The sequence below is a fragment of the Pteropus vampyrus genome, unplaced genomic scaffold (assembly GCF_000151845.1).
Source record: "Pteropus vampyrus isolate Shadow unplaced genomic scaffold, Pvam_2.0 Scaffold36, whole genome shotgun sequence".
NCBI lineage: Eukaryota > Metazoa > Chordata > Mammalia > Chiroptera > Pteropodidae > Pteropus > Pteropus vampyrus.
The window spans coordinates 6,263,929-6,281,470 of record NW_011888817.1 but is presented as its reverse complement, the minus strand read 5'-3'; the positions used below and the strand labels follow the sequence as shown (position 1 = coordinate 6,281,470).

Genomic DNA, 17,542 nt, shown 5'->3' with positions numbered 1-17,542 from the left:
ATGGTTGCCAACAATGGAGCAGCCTTCTCAGCACAATAGAATTTGAGTATGACCTTGAAGAATGGGTAGCAGTGATGGGATAAGGAATAAGCATTCCAAAGGAAGGAACATACTAGTTTCTTTTTGGCCAGATTTTCAGTTAAGAGAAGTGTGCTTTCAGACTTAGTTCTAGATAAAAATAAACATCAGGAATTTCACCACGGAAACTAGTTGTGGGGGTCTGATAGTATCAGGAATAACTGATACTATCAGACAATCTTAAACATTATATCACAGTGAACTAAGGAGGATTCAGAGGCAACATGTTTGCTCAGTCTCCTCATTTCTCTCTTGGCTTCTGTCTTCTAGCCCAGTAGTCTTAGCTAAGAACAATCCACAAATTGACCTAACTTATATTTAAAGACTTTTAGAAAAAAAAACTGTCACATCTTTTCATGTTAATTTCTTTTAACATTTATCCCTTTTCATAGGCAAAAAGTTCTTCCCTGTGTCTACCATAAAATTTGTTTCATCTATGAATTCTCAGATCTAGAGCAGAACTGGACATATCACTTAGTAAGGACCTAATCCTGTAGTGCAGAGAAGGATGGAAAGGTTTCGCTTTAGGAGCAGCGTCCAGTCGTGCATTGCACAGCCATAGAGAGCACAATTCTTATGAGAGTTTACTGGCCTTTTAAGGAAAAAGCCAGGTCTGAAGCAGTTTATGACCCACTCTGAACTTAGTTTTGCTTTTTTTTTTTCCCTCATATACGTGTGGCTAACCAATAATTATCTCTTATGTCTTGGCAGCTTTATTTTCTTAAATTGGAATCTTAAGCTTATTGAACTCATTTTGACTGTTTTCTCATTTTTTCATTCTATTTTGACTTTTGATTGAACCAACTTGTTTCTAATCCTAACTTGTTTCTAATTCTATCAGTCATTTTTAAATCTTAACTTAGGAGGTATTAATTCTTCCCAGCTTGTTTAACTATACAGGCATACCTCATTTTATTGTGCTTCACTTTATTGTGGTCCACAGATGTTGCATTTTTTTACAACTTGAAAGCAAGACCCACCACCAGCAAAAGGACCACTCGCTTTATTGCGGTGGTCTGGAACTGAACCCACAGTATCTCCGGGGTATGCTTATATTAGTGATCTATTGCTATGTAGCACATTACTCCAAAACTTAGTAGCTTAGAACAATAAATAGTTACCATCTATTGCTATGTAACACATTACTCCAAAACTTAGTAGCTTAGAACAATAAATAGTTATCATCGTATCAGAGTCTCTGATATTGAAATCAAGATATTGGCTGAAGCTGAAATCCTCTGAAGGCTTGATTGGAACTAGAGGACCTGCTTCCCACCTCACGTGGGGCTCATAACAGGAGGCCTCAGTTGCTTACTATGCGTGCCTCTGCGTGGGGCAGCTTGAGTGTTACGTGACATCAGGCTTCTTTCAGAGCACATACTCCAAAAGAGGAAGACAAGCCTAGTCTCTGAAGTCTAACACCATCACTTCCACCACATTCTGTTTACATTCAAATATAGTCCATACCCAAAGGGAGCAGAATTAGAAGAGAAGAGTGTTAAAGAATTTGTGGACATATTTTAAAGCCACCACAGTGACTCATAAACTAGACAACAAATCACTGAAGGAGAACATCTCCATTATCTTACTATTATTTTATTTTGGGTTACTTCCTTCCATTATTTATTCACCTTTATTTTTACATAGTTGCAATCATCGTGTGTGTGTGCATAAAAAAATTTTATAGTCTTTTTTTCACTGTAAGATATTCTGTCATTAATGAAAAGATGCTCTATCCTAAGCCCACCTGTAGGCGATTGCTGGTGCTTGAATTGTTCCTCTCTTTCCCTCCTCTCCATCCATTCTTTGATAGAAGTAATAGGGGTGAGATAGAAGACTAGTGAAAGACTCTGACATGCAGAAATTAAGGGAAAAGATTTTCAAAGCCTTAGCCTTGATGTCAGATGCCAGGAATAGGACAGAATCCCAGGTGGCATTCATCCAAAAACCCCATGCGGTATAGATTTTAATTTCCATTATCCTGTCTCTGCAGCAACTACAGTTTCTCAACAGATGGTTTCAGTGGCTCAGGAGGTGGTAGCAGCCATGGTTCCTCTGTGGGTGTCCAGGGAGGTGTGGACTGGATGAGGAAACTGGCTTTCCGCTACCGAAAAGTGAGAGAAATCTATGATAAGCATAAAAGCAATGTGGGCGGTAAGTGTAACATACAACCAGTCTAATTTTCTGTTTCCTTCTGATTCCTGTTTTCTTTTCCAGGGATTCCTTAGAATTCTCTAGCAATTGTTTATGAATTTGTGCCACAATAACATTTTAACTCTGTATAAAAAAACATGGAGGTTTGATTGAAACCTTTTGGGGAGGAAGCTCTGCATTTCTCATGGACTTCTCTTAGCATAACTTTACAAAGTTCTCGTTTTTTTTTTTTTTTTTTTTTTAGACAAATGTTCTTTTTTCAAGGAAATGTGTTCCGTAGATTGTGTTTGATAATGTGTGTTTTGTTTTGGAGTCTCAACCACTGTCAATGCTAGTTAATAGGTTACCAAATATTTTTTTTTACTGATTTATATAACCATCAGGCCAAGTCAGATAGAAATAATGACTAGGTTTGTAGTGGATGCAAAACTAGGTTCAGGATTATAGGTTGGCAGTATCCATGTGTGGTGATTTGAAGGACCTTTGAAATCCTTTCTGCCCAGAAATATCTCAAATGTCAGGTGCCACTAGGCCTAGTATTCTGTTATTTAAAATTAATTATCAGCCATAGATTGTTCAAATTAGAAGAGACATTAGAGAGCTAATCTAAATCCCTTATTTTGCATTCAAGAAAATTGACATTCCTCATGAGGGTAATGAGAGCAGCTACCGTAGCAAGTTAGTGACCATATTGCAGCTAAACTACATACCCCCCCAACTCTTGGTCCTGTGCACTTTACATTCATGCAGGTTTTTTTAGTGGTATACCCTTATGAGAAAATATTTTAAACTGTGAACCCTCAAGCTTCTACATACACCAAAATGTTGCATGAAGTTTCAGGGATTCCATAGACTACTTAGAGATATATAACCCCAGGTCAAGAGAACCCTCCCACCATACCATGCTGCCTTACAGTGTGGTGTAGAAGGAAAAATCAGGCTTCGAAGGTCAGTTTAGTTCATTCCTGTTATAACCTTCCAATACCAGGTAACGATCACAGGCATCTGGGCTTTGGGAATTTAATTTACTTTTTTCAGATTCCCCTTTTTACTGATTATTTTTTCTCATGATTCAGAACAAATACTTTTTCTTTTGATAACTCCAAGACTTTTTTGCTTTCCCTATCTCAGACATTAGCCTTTCTTTTGTTAGTTTTCATGTACAACTTAAGTGTCTGATTCTTTCTCTGCACAGTGAGTGCCTGGACCTATTTTCCTGAAGAAAGTAATATAACCCTCTCCGAGAATCCCCTGAACCTACCCTGGGGAACATATTAAAAGTAATGTCCACCTATATTTTGTAAAATATGAATTAACAAAAGTGCCACATCATATTATGTATATGATATATATATTCTTATATGTATATCATATGTGACATATAGGTATTGGTTTGTTTTATCAGAAACATTGAGTCATCTAATTCTAGGCTTGCATTATGAAACCATCAGTCTGAAGATAAATTATACTCTGTTCTAGGCCTCTCTTTTTTATGGAGTATTGGTAACAGACTAGGATTTCTCTTCACTATAGAAAATTCAGGGCCATGTTTATTATTCGAATATTATAACTCAAGTGTCTGATAACATGCTCTTATCAGGTGAATTCTGTTTTGTTTTATGCTTAATTGTCTGATCTTAAACAGTATTTTAGTCTCATATCAGCTGGAGTTGTTTCAGAAGTAAGTACAATACAAATAAATGACGTGAGTTAGTCATTCAACCTCAAATCTCAGGTTGCTGTGTTCTGAAAGGGGTGAAAGCACAGTCACCGTGGGAGCGGCGTGTGGTAGTGGTCGTGCCCCCCTAGCAAAACATTCTGATGAAGAAAGTCAAAAGGACATTTTTAGTAGGTTACTCTGGGGGGTTTTACAAAGAAGAGAAATATATTAGCTCAGTAGAGTATTTCAGTGACTCACTATTTCTAAATCAAATTCAGGAGTTGCTTCTTCAGTGTCAGCAAGGATAGGTTATCAAATGATAAATGTGTCTGCTTTTATTCCCAAAGGCCTCCTCAGTCCCCAGAGAAAGGAAGCACTGCAAAGACTAAGAGCAGAAATTGAAGTTCTAACAGATTCCTGGTTAGGAACTGCATTAAAGTCCTTACTTCTTATCCAGTCCAGGTATGGAAATGGTTTTTTAGGTCTCATCCTCTCAGATATACACTCTTTTCTATACTAGTCCAGGACAAGCCACTTGCTAAAATAGGGTTTGGGATAGGGGTGAGAGGAGTTTAAATGAAGCAAGAAAGTATTTAGGTTAAGTGGAAGGCAAGGTCATTTTACACTAACATTACACCTTAGAGTTTTAAGAGAATATTTGTATGTGAAAGCCTTTTTATTTCCTCTTACTTTTTGCTCACGAAATTAAAACTCAGTAACCCATAATCTCCAGCCCAGGAGATGGACCTGGTGACATTAAAGAATACATATAGGAGACATATCTCAAATATCCTAAGTACAGGAAGCTCCAAAGAAAATGTACCAAAACCTACTCGGGAAGGCAGGATTCAAAAGAAAAGGATACATTAAGCAAATTAAAGAGATTTAAACTTGACGCTTATAATGGGAAATAAAAACAGTCATATTTGTACCAATACCTTTATTGCTTCCTTCCTCAAAGCAGGAATTCCAGATCTACAGCCTAATAGAGCAAACAATAAAACCGACACCAAGGTTATTTGGTAAAGTTTATATAGGAATGTGAAATTAATTTGTATTCTGGAATCTGTGTTGCTATTATGTGAAGAGTAGAGAGGACTTAAATCATCTCATTTAAGGATTGAGTTGCATTCAGATGAAATAGCACTGTAACTGTGAAAGTCTTTGTCATTTGTTTCTAGAGAGTGGTATCAATTACCACCATGGGGTTGAGGTAATTGTTAAGTGCAGTGAGCTAGAATGGTTAGAAGGGAAATGAGGCAAGAATCAAGTTGCTGCTCTATGCTCACTAAAGAATCTCTGTCCTTTTAATATGGAAAGTAAATAAACTTGAGGTAATTAGAGCAATAACTGAACGAATACCATACCAGGCCCCTTGAGGTTAATTTTTAATAATTAGATGCTAAAGAGAAGATCCATGTGAATTCTTGCTCTTGGGTTAATTTGGTTTCACTTTTTCTTTTCTTTTCCTTCTTTCTCTTATCTAGAAAGAATTGTGTGAATGTTCTGATCACTACAACCCAGCTGGTTCCAGCTCTGGCTAAGGTTCTCCTATATGGGCTTGGAGAAATATTTCCTATTGAAAACATCTATAGTGCTACCAAAATTGGTATGGTTTCTCTTCTGTTTCTTGTCACTGGCCTTAAAATAATGTTTCTTGCTTACGATGCACTTATTATGTACCAGACCCTCTGTTAGACACTTTATATGTGTCTGTAATCCTTACAGCTATCTTCTCCTGATATTACTGATGAGGCAGCTCAGGCTTAACAGTTATATAGCTTGCTCAAGGCTTCACAACTAGTAAGTAACATAAACAGGATTCAAATCCAGATCTGTTGGACTTTTAAAACTTATCATGTTCTTTTCTTTTATAACACTTGAAAGAACATAATACCTAGTTTAGAAATCTGCTTTTATCTCATTTCAGATTTCTTTTTCACAGAGAGAGTGCTACAGTATAGCATAATAGAAAAAGCACTAGATTAAAAATCAAGGACTACGCTATATATTTAAAAATGGTTAAACCCCTCACACCCATTAAGATGGCTGCTATCAAAAACCAGAAGATAACAAGTGTTGGCGAGGATGTGGAGAAACTGGAACCCTTGTGCACTTTCGATGTGATTGTAAAATGGTACAACTACTATGGGAAACAGTATAGCAGTTCTTCAAAAAAGTAAAACTAGAATTACCATATGATCCAGCAATCCCATTTCTGGGTATATATTCAAAAGAATTAAAAGCAGTTTCTCAAAGAAATATTTGCACACTGTAGTCATAATAGCATTATTCACAAAGCCAAGAGGTGGAAGCAGCTCAAATGTCCATCAAATGAGTAAACAAAATGACATATACGTACAGTGGGATATTATTCAGCCATAAAAGGAAATCTTGTCATATAATACCACATGTACAAACCTTAAAGACATTATGCTAAGTGAAGTATTTGTCACAAAAAGACAAATACTGTATTTTTTACTTATATAAGGTAAGTGAAAATGAGAAACTACCAGAGAGGTTGTGAAAATTAAATGAAACTGTGTGTATGAAGGTACTTTTAAACCCTAAAAAATGTATTCAGTACCAGGTACAGGCACACCTCATTTTATTGCACTTCACAGATGTTGTACTTTTTATAAACTGAAGGCAAGACCCTCCACCAGCAAAAAGATTACAGCTTGTTTTATTACAATACTTGCTTTATTGTGGTGGTCTGGAACTGAACCTGCAATATCTCCAAGGTAGACCTCTGTATGAAATAGTAGGTAATCAGTAAATATTTGCTGCTGAATTAATTAATTGGCACCAGGTTTATACAAAACCAGATTGTTCCACTGAGAAGACAGCAGAATGTCTCACTCTAATCCTTATACATGGTCCACAGAAGGAGGATTATGACAGCCGTCTCCTTACCCCTTCAGACCCTTTAGTCTATGCTTATAGTTTCACACTTCTCCATTGTAGCAAAGAAGAGAGTCCTGGAGTTTGAAGGTGAGCTGTGGTCATTTATTTTTTAATCTACTACTTTCCTATTGAGCAGATTTCTTCATTAAAATTGTTTTTATGCTCCAAGATCTGTGGAGGTTATAAACCCACCAATTAACATTTATTTTTCTTCATTCATTCGCCAAATATTTACTGATTCACCTTCTATGTGCAAGGCATGTTTTAGGTACTGGAGATATAGCAGTAGTCAAAAAAGATAAAAATCCTTGTCTTTAGTGGAAGAGAACAATCAATAAGCAAGTAAGTAAGTAAAACAAACTGTGTCAAATGCTGATAAGTTCTATGGATAAATGGGGAGAGAAGGTCCTGTTTTAAATAGAATACTTAAGGAAGATCTCAATGAAAAGTTTTATTTTAAGCAAAGACCTAAAGGAGGTGAGGGCATTAGCCATTAGCATATATCTGGGGAAAGAGCATGCCATGGAGAGGGAATAGCAAGTGGAAAAGGTTGAAGGCATGTTCAAGGAAGAGCAAGGGAGGAAGAATGTTAGGAAATTTAAGTCACGAGGTTAAAGGAGAGAGCGGGGAGATCCAGCAGGGCCTTAAAGATTAATTTAAAGACTTTGGCTTTGGTTCTGATGAAATGCTATTGTCAGGTTTTGAGCAGAAGAGTGACATGATCTGACTTACACATTAAACAGAGCAATCTGGCTGCTACATAACATCTTGAGGAGAGCTGCGAGTCAAGTTAGGGGATTATTGTAATAATCTTGCATGAGGTCATGGGTAGCTTGAACCAAGGAGTAGCAATGGAGGTTGAGAAGTAGTCAGTTACTGGATATATTATGAAGGCAGAGCTGACAAGATTTGCTGATAGTTTGGACATGAGGTGTGAAAGAAAAAGAAGTTAAAGATGACTCTAAGAATTTTGGCCTAAGCAATTGAAAGGATGAAGATGTCATTTACTGAGATGGAGAAGGGTATGGTACAAAGATTGGGAGTTTAGTTTTGGACATTAAATTTGAAATAATTATTAGACATTCAAGTAGAGATGTTAAGTAGGCCATTGGCTATCTGATTCTGGAAGTCAAGGGAGAGCTCCTGGCTGGAGGTACATAATTGGGAGTTCTTCATGTACATGTGGTTATTTAAGACTAGATGAATCATAGGAATGAGTACAGACAGAGAAGAATAGAAGTCTAAGAAATAAGCCCTGAGGCCCTCTAATATTTAAATGTTTGGATCTTGAGGTATGTCAATGAAAGTATAAGAAAAAGTCCAGCCTAAGGAAAGTCTTATAAAAGTTTATTTGAGCCAAACCGATAACAATTTCCAGGACGCAAAATCTCAATGGATTGAGAAAACGCCCTGGAGAATGTCACTTTGCAGCTTATTTTATACATTAGAATCAAACGAGGAGACAGAACGGGGACATTACATGAAATTCATTGTTGGTAGATTAGGGAGGTGTAGGAGAAAGCAAAGTGGGGAGAAATCTCTGAGATTGGATAAAAAGCAAAATGGAGAGACAACTTCTTTTACATTGGTGGGTACAGAATAGTTAACATTTACAACACATAGAGATGGTATGTGGACACCAAGATAACAATGTAGTCTCGTGCTCTGGTACTGGTGGTTGTGCCTTCAAGGGGTCTGCAAAAGATTACTCTGACATTTCAAAGGTATATTATCTTAGATGTAAAAGACAACAGATAATTTTAAAGGTAAAGATTGACGTTTGTCAAGGAAGCTATAGGCCTAACATGTGACTACCTACCATGACCCACTTTTAGTTAGGAATTTTTACATTCAGACCACCTTATATGATTACTTTGGTCTCTCAGTTTGTAAGGTACATGATCCAGGGCCTCCCCTGAACTTGTCAGATTTAGTATGCGGCCCTCTTTTCATCCACAGGTAGAACTAGCAAAAGTGTCAGAAGGAGAGGCATATAAGTTAGAAAGAAAACAAGAAAGAATGGTGTCGTGGAAGACAAAGGGAGAGTGATCAACTCTATGAGATGTTGCTGATGAGTCAAGTAAGACCTGAAAATTAAAGGTGGTTTTTAGCTACATGGAGATCATTAATAACTTTGACATGCAGTTTGAGTGATGTAATGGGGATGAAACCCTAATCAGAATAGGTTTAAGAGTGAATGAAAAGAGAGGAGCTTTTCATTATAGAAGAGTGAAGAAATGAGGTAGGAACTGGAGTAGAATATGGACTCAAGGATTTTTGAACATAAGAGAAATTATAGCAAGTTTATATGCACAAGGAAAGGTTCCACAAAATGAGGAAAGATGATAATGGTGCCTATGTGTCAAGCCTTGCCAAAGCACCAGGGAATATAACAGTAACAAAATCTTCTGTCCTTATGGATCTTACCTTCTAGTGCTAGGATCATTAGGTTATCCATATGGGGAAAAAGCAAAATTGTATTTGCAAACTCTACTTGCAAAAATAAGTTCCAGGTAAATAAAACACTTGACATGAAATGCAAAACTTTAATTTTTAGAAGAAAATATAGAATAGTATCAGTAGAGAAGGATCTCATTTAAAAGAACCAAAAATTAAAATTATTTTTTAAAAATGTATTATTTGGATTGCATGAAGCTTTTAATTTTATATTCAATGAAAGATGACATAAAGTGACAAGACAAGCCACAGACTGGGGAGAAGATATTTGCAACACATTTACTTATTAATTAATATACAGAATCTGTAAGAACTCTTGCAAATCAATAAGTAACAAACAACGTAATAGAAAAGTAGGCAGAAACCTTGGAAAAGCCAGTTTTCAGAAAAGGAAACCTAAATTGTCGGTAAATGTATGAACAGTTTCTTAACTTCACCAATTAAGGATCTGCAAATTAAGGAAATTTAAATTAACATGTGATCCATTTCCCACTTACCAGATTGATAAAGATTTAAGTCTGACATTGCCAAACTTTGCCAAAGAAATGGGGACACTTATTCTATAGATGGAATTGAAAATAGATATAACCCTTTTTGAAGAACGCTTGTCAATGTCTAGTAAAGTTTGAGATGTGCAATAACCCAATAATCAAGCAATTCCACTTTTAGATGTGTATACTTTAGTGTGCAGACTATAACCCACATTCCAAATTCTGCCCACTGCCTTTTTTTGTAAAGTTTTATTGAAACGTAGGCCTGCCCAAATCATTTCCATAGTGACTTTCACACTACAGTAGCAGAATTGAAGAATTGCAACTGAGAATTGACCTGCAAAGCCTGAAATATCTACTATCTGACATTTTACAGAAAGTTTGCCATCGCCTGACCTTGAGTAATTCTCATGTGTACAAGGAGACATGCATAAGGCTGCTTTTTTTTGATGCAGCCTTGTTCATAATAGGAAATAGCCTGCAAACCTGTCACTGCACAGAAATGGATAAATAGATATATTCAAACAATGCAATACTATATAGCAGTTAAAAGCAAATGAACTAAAGCTGCATATATCCATAAAGGTTAATATGCAAAACATTGTTGAACACAAAAACACGTTGCAGTTAGATATGCACAGTACATAACATTAATATAAAGGTAAAAATTATTCACAACAATATCGTACATCGTTTATGGATATATACTCACAGAGAGAAAGAGGTGGAATGACATTCGGTAGGGATACATAAGAAACCACATAAATCTGTAATATCTCATTTTTATATTTTTTTTTATCTAAACCATAAAGTGTTAAGATTTGACAGATGGGTTGGTCATAGGTATATAGGCATTTATTTTTATTTTTGTATGTTGAATTATTTAATTTACAAGGGATATGGAGTGGGGAAGGATTTATCTGAAACCTACCTCCCTTCAGATTTTGCTACTGTTGCCACTACTTTACTGTGCGTTTCCTAAGAACCCAGAGCAATCACTAAGCCTACTACACCTGTAAGGTAGATTTTCTGTAGTTCTTCTTTTACTGAGTCCTGGCACCCAAAGGCTTATCGAAGTAATGGAAATGATTTTATTCCCTCTGACAGTAATTGTGCTTATTTGGTGATTTTCCTTGGCCTCTTTTCATCCAGAGCTAATTCACAAAGCTGTAGTGGTACCTGGCACCCTGGTAACCACAATGAGAGGCTTAAAGTTTTTCCTTCACAGCATTGTGAAATTAGAGCAAGGAAAGGAACTGCTTGTTCACTTCCCCCAAAATGACTTCAGTTGTAGTTCTCTTAATGGCCACTCTGCAGTCTTGAACATGAAAGAGAATTCTCAAAATCATTACTGAAAATGTCAGGAGTGTTTTTGATACCAATCAGAGAAACCTGGGAACCTAATATACTCCAAAGGCTTGGTTGGTCTTGCAATTACAGCTTTAGTTGCTTGACACTCGGTAAGCTGACTAGTCATTGGCTTTATCCTCCTGAACAGGAGAGCTCATCTCCAGGGTCATTTTGAGAGTGCAAAATGGAAGAAGTATATTTGCCAACTGTATTGGAGTCATTTTTTCATTTAGCAGCTTCTTTACTTTGAGCTGTTAGTACTTCTCTCAGTCTCTTAATACTTTTAGAAGAAACATACCTAAATGTATTTCATCCTTGATCATTGCATGCCAGGACAATGAAAATATCTCTGTATCCCTGGCCTCTAAATATGAGTCTTTGGTGGGTCTTAGGAGAAAAGTCTAAAATCTTGACTTAAAAATTTTTTATAGACAGATCATAAATTAGACTGTGGGTCAAGCAGAGGTTGGCTTAGGTTGTAAGGATGTAATGGTTGGAATGCAATTAGACAAAGAACTCAACACTTTGGACATAATAAGAATTCATTATTAATAGAATTATTTAATGTTGGAATTTCGGCATAAGACATGGACTTACAGTCATCCATTGATTCAGTTGTGATTTTAATATAGATTTACTCAGCAAACATCAATTGAATGCCTGATATGAATGTAAGGCATGGCAATGCTATTGGAAAATGTTAGCACTGAAAGAGACCTCAGTGTACCTAAGCCAAGCCTGTACTAAAAGGAGACTGAAGCCCAAAGTGAACTGTTGTCTGATCCAGGTTTGGTTTGAGGTGCCACTTGACTTAGGGATGTCAAAGACTTGCAGTTACCCAAATGTACCAAGCAGGATTTCTGGGTATGGGTATATAGATTCTTGTCAGTTGCGATGTGGTTATCTTAGATTTGTTTATTTGTACATTTATTACAACAATTTCCCAGCAGATGGCAGCCAAGTGCCTTAAGAAAGAGGCACGTTTCTATTTACACAGGAACCCTGGTGTTAAGTCACTGGATCTGGCAAGAAGAAAGGATGAGAAGGTTAGCAAAGCAAGATGAAGAAGGAAACAGAGTTAGGACTTTGCTTAACTAAAGAAGGTGGCAGAAGCAAGGAAATAAAGTGTAAAAGATGGCGAAGGAAAAGCAAGGGAAATAATTTCCTTTTTATTTATTTATGCAAATAAAGGCTTTCCCACAGTAGTATCGTCTGTGCATGTTTTAGGTGTTGGTTCCAGATGAGAGTTGAATTTTGATATATTGCCATGTGTCTAAAAACTGTCTGCAGTGGATTTAGATCACCCATTTCCCAAGGCCAAGATCAGTGATACAGTATCTCAGTTGCAATTAGAAAGTATAATAGTGAGGAAATTCCAGATATGACAAATATTGCTGCCATATATATTAGTATTCTGGGGCTCCTCCCCCACTGAAAGACATAAGCCCCATGGCTAGAACTGTTTCTGGAAATGAATTAGAGGAAAGTGAGTGTTTGCCTATTACTTGTTATTAACAAATCAGGGACTTATGCTTCCACTTCTTTTTCCTATATTTGAAAACAGTTTCCCCTCAGAAATATCCTTTCATCATGTACAGTGCCAGAGCCTAGACTTGGAGTCAGGAACCCAAAGTCTAGCTATAAGCTCGTATGTGATCTGGGTCAAGTCTCTAATCCTTTGAGTCCCATTTTCAATTTAAAATAAGGGGTGATACCCATCTCACTGGATTATTTTGGGAATTAAATAAGAAATAACTTGAAAACTGCTTTGTAAGCTGTAAAGTACAGGAGATGTGGAAAGGGAGGTGGTGTACACAGTTCTTGCACTGCCTAGGCCACTGAGCTTCCCATTTATAGATCCAGAAGGCCTACTAAAGCTCTAAGCTGCCACCCCTACTCCACACCAAGCAAACTACAGGGGCTGCCACTTGTTTTGTCTTAAGCACAGGCAAGTGAACAGCCCTTTTCTTTGGCGCTGAAGAAAAGATAACAATGTCCTAATAGGAAATTTCTTTTTCTCATCAGGTAAAGAGAGCTGCTTCGAGAGAATTGTGTCAAGGTTTGGAAAGAAAGTCACATATGTAGTGATTGGAGATGGACGAGATGAAGAAATTGCAGCCAAACAGGTAACTGTGATAAAGAAAATAGTCTTTGTGGGAACGCATTGAGCAATTAGGAAAATGGTAAAACTCTGAAATCTTAGCAATCTGTTGTGTATTTACAATGTTTTCCCTTCTCTTCCTCTCTCATTTTTCTTTAAGAAAAAGAAAGGTCATTTTTTTCCACAGATGGAGTTTTTCCTGTTATTAAATTTTCTCCTTCCCCCTCCTTGCTGCCACTAAAAAAATTTAAACTCTTTGAGCCCTGCTTCAGGGGGCCCCCATCTTCAGTCTTCATCTTAGAGGACAGTACCTTCTTTTTTTGGTGGGGGGGTAGGGTGGGGTAGAAATTATCATTTAACTTTATTTAATTTTTAATTTTGTAAATATATCATCTATAGAATTTCTTATATATTCATAACTGGAGACAGATTTTTCTAACTTATTTTAAAATCATCACTTTAAAATGAAGCATTTCAGTAAGATTCAAACACTCTTTTGAAATTTGAAAGTATAGCACCTGCCAATTCCTTGTCAAGGACAGTTAATTGACAATAAGAAAGGCAGAAATTTACTAACAGATTTTCAAAAACATCTTTTGAATAAGTGGATGGAATTGAAAAAATGAGTACTGGAAATTACCAATCGTTGTGTTATCTTTTTTTTAAGAACCAATTATCAAAATAAGCTGAACTTAAAAGTCAACTTTTAGATTGCTTTATCAAAGAGTAATAATCTGAGATTTTAAAAAATAATTATACATATTCACTTAACACTCACCAAAAATATTACTCGTAAAAGCAAAAAGGATTTTTGTACCATTAATTAAAAAATTAAATGATGTTTACTTATTTCTTAGCTTATCTATTTTATAATACACATAATTTATAAGTATATAAATATATAATTATTAGATATATCCTTTGAACATATTACTCAGTCTCTCTGGGTTCCTGTATTTTCACATGTAAAATGAATAGTTTTGATCACACAATCTCAACTTGTTTGAAAATTCTTTGATTTTATTATTCAATGCCTATAGATCCTTTTTTTGGCCTATATGTCTACATTTTTTAAGTGATACTATCATTAGGTTTCTTTCACATGTTTAAAAACATATCAAACCTACATTTTCTTTGGAATTCAGACAGCTCGTATTCCCCTGCCTGATGTCAGTCTTATACAAGTATCTTTTGAGGTAAAAATTAATTTTTTTTCATTATGAGACAAGGAGATGAATTCGATAGCATCACTATGATCGAAGACTGAGGAGGAGTTTACTTAAGACTGGAGGAAAAAAACAGACATGGGGGATGACAGGAATTTATTTTGAAGAAAGAAATCACAGAATCTGCTAATAGATTGGGATATAAGGAATTTTGTAGAGAGAAGAGTTATAGATAATTTAGAAGATTGTAGCTTTGGAGATTAGAAGAGTAATATGTATAGATTTATGAACATATTAAAAAGATTGCAGTTTGTAATAAAAGAATGTTGAGCTCAGTTGCAAAAGTTGAATTTGAAGTAATTTGGGTACATCAGTTATGATTTTTCTCTACTTTTTAATTTAAAAATAAATCACACTTAGGGGAGAAATAGATTAATGTCTCTAATGGATAAAGATCATGTGCAAATCAATAGGAAGAAAAATAACATTTCCAGTAGAAAAATGGGCAAAGACAATGGCCAGGAAGACCCCCCCAGATGACCAATAAACATCAGAAATGTTCAACCTAATAAATGATTTGAGAAATGTGAAATTAAAATAATTTGTAATATAGATTATCAGGATAGTCTTTAGCCATAATTATGTTGCTTCTTTGGAGACATATTTCTTCTCTCTTAGAGAATTAGATTTGAATGAATGTGCTTAGAATGTATTTTGAAGCTATTACTTATGCACTCTGGCTTATGGAAATGAGCACCTGAGAGGGAGAGGGAGGCGGGAAGCCTGGTTGGAGCATAGCAGGTAGATGTGACATAACAGGTTGGCCAAGAATGTGCTGAGAAGAGCTGACAATTGGAATTAATGATGACTACATCAAATGAAAAAGATCATCTTTTGCAGACTGAAATGACACAACGCATTTCTGAAGATGAAGAAAAAGTGAAGTATATCCCCTTTAACCAGCTAGCCAGGATTCATTAAGTCATTCCAATTAAGTCATTCCAATGTATCTGGAGAAGTTGAGAAAGCACCAGATAGATACTAAAAAGCACCAAAAGTGAAGAATCTTAGGTGTGTCAGTACAGAATATAAAGTTTGTCATGTATGTTCTGATATCTAATAAATGGAATTTTGTTTGAAAATCCTAAAGGGTGCCCTAAGAATTCAGAAGAGAATGATAGATAACTGTTAAAGAAAAAAAAAAACCTCAGGATAAACAGCAGAATTTGTCCAACTCTTGAAATCTATAGAAGAAATTAAGGAACAAAACAGTGATAAAGAAATTTCATTTCACCAGCTTCATGACTCTTTGTGGTGTATTTTTGACAAGTCTTAACCTTCATGATGGTAGTGCAGTTAATTTTCTACTCTTCTGTTATATACTGCTGACTGTATGTCTTTAGTGGCTACCTGCTATTTTAACTGAATAAAGTTTAGAATCCTAGGAGTGCCTCCTCATTTTGCAGGCTGAAATTTTTGAAGCCATATTTGCAGACTATGTAGAGTGGAATTTCAGGGACTAAAGTTATCATTTGTATGTGCTTTGAAAAGAAAAAAAAAATTCTAAGGAAAATCTGAACCTGACCTTCAGCGTACGTCCTTGAATCTTCTATCTACTGGGAGGTAGTGGCCTTAATTCAGAAGCTTTTTGTTTGTTTGTTTGTTTGTTTGTTTGTTTGTTTGTTTGTTTTGGTTAGGCTTCTCAGTTTTCACAGAGTCCATCAGACTTCTGTATTGTCTATTTAAATGACAACTCAGAAAAGCTGAAGCATAAAATATTAACTCATTGTTTGCTAAGATGTTTTCAGTGTCTTAGCTGAGTGAAGTCATGTTTTGGGAAGACTGATTAGAGAATTTATGCTCTGTAGTGGATGCTGTGGTGTGCTGCCCAGACCCCCAGCGGGACTGAGGCACTCATTTCCTTAGCTGCCCCTGCTCTCGGCTACTGTTGGCTCACAGTCCCTCTCCCAGAATTGCCCTCAGCAGAAGCTGCCTTGCCCGAGGTTACATCACCTTCCCAGAGACAGCTTGTGGGGATGGAGGCACAGGTCTAGTCTCCTTCCTTCATCTCCGAAGGAGATCCAGCTCCAGAGCTCTCTCAGGGAGGGATTGACGCCTCTCCAGCAGTTGCATTGCAGTTCAGCTGTGGGCAGTGCCTTTTTAAGAGCCTGAGACTTGGCTACAAAAAGGCAAATCACCCTGATTTTTCCAGGCTTCAGATTCTCAAAAGACATTACAATCAGTGGGGAGCTGTTTAGAGAAAGTCCTTCCTGCTTCTGAGCCCTGGAAAAATTATTCTGATGTTTACCTCCTCACTATGCAAATCCCAGCTTCAGGTCTTCCCTTCTTAATATAAGAAACAGATGAAAGAGCCTTGGCCATGGAATCTAAAATCACACAGGTTCGAACCTCAGTTATTTATTAGCTGTGTGACTTTGGACAATTTACTCATCTTGAGTCTATTCATCTTATAAATGGATCTATAGATGTTCTTTCCCTTCTACCCCAGTTTTCTTCTTGTAGCTCTGTTTCTTATACTTGAGGCAGTGGATTGCCAACTAGAACCTCTGTCCTAATTTTCTTCATTCAATTAATATACAAACCTTCAGCAACTATTAATGAACTATGACATTAGTGGTAATCAGCGGGCAATATTATCTCATTATGTTTTTATGTGCCACTTTAAGTAGCAATTAAAGGACCTTTATTTTCTTCCATGTGTTATCTTTGGAGCTTTGATTCTAAAGTGCTTGTCACTCTCTGGGAAAGATACTAGTAGATATAGGTATCAATGCTTCTAGGTCTGAAGAAGGGATTGAGGAGATAAAGAACAACTCAAGTCATTAGCAGAGCTGGTGTCTCTAAGCTGATGCCTGTAATCATCTACCATAGAATCTACCCATTGGAAAATGCCTTAGAGCTCTATCCAGTTCAGCTTCCACCCTGCGAGGGCTCTTTTCTGCAGACTTTGGCAGAAGACTTTCTAGTCCTTGTTTAAACATATCCAAGTTGGGATAAGGAGGCTGCTTCCTAGGTATCCCATTCTACTGTGGGGTCATCCACACTGTTAGGATGTTCCACCTTCCTCTCAACTTAAATTCATCTCTCTCACTTTTACATCAGTCTTAGTCTGGCACTCCTGAGCACAACATAACACGTCTGCTTCCTCTTCTGTATA

The 17,542-nt window shown here is 36.5% G+C and overlaps 1 protein-coding gene across 2 annotated transcripts in view; it reads left to right on the top strand.

Moving 5' to 3' along the window:
• The window catches only part of EYA3 (EYA transcriptional coactivator and phosphatase 3), an 87,199-nt gene that overhangs the window by 65,108 nt on the left and 4,549 nt on the right, over positions 1-17,542 (top strand). For both annotated transcript variants that reach the window (XM_011357720.2, XM_011357721.2), the window contains 4 exons: positions 2,072-2,232; positions 4,240-4,354; positions 5,380-5,501; positions 13,123-13,223. In XM_011357720.2, the coding sequence (XP_011356022.1) occupies positions 2,072-2,232; positions 4,240-4,354; positions 5,380-5,501; positions 13,123-13,223 (499 nt within the window). The remainder of the gene's footprint in view (positions 1-2,071; positions 2,233-4,239; positions 4,355-5,379; positions 5,502-13,122; positions 13,224-17,542) is intronic.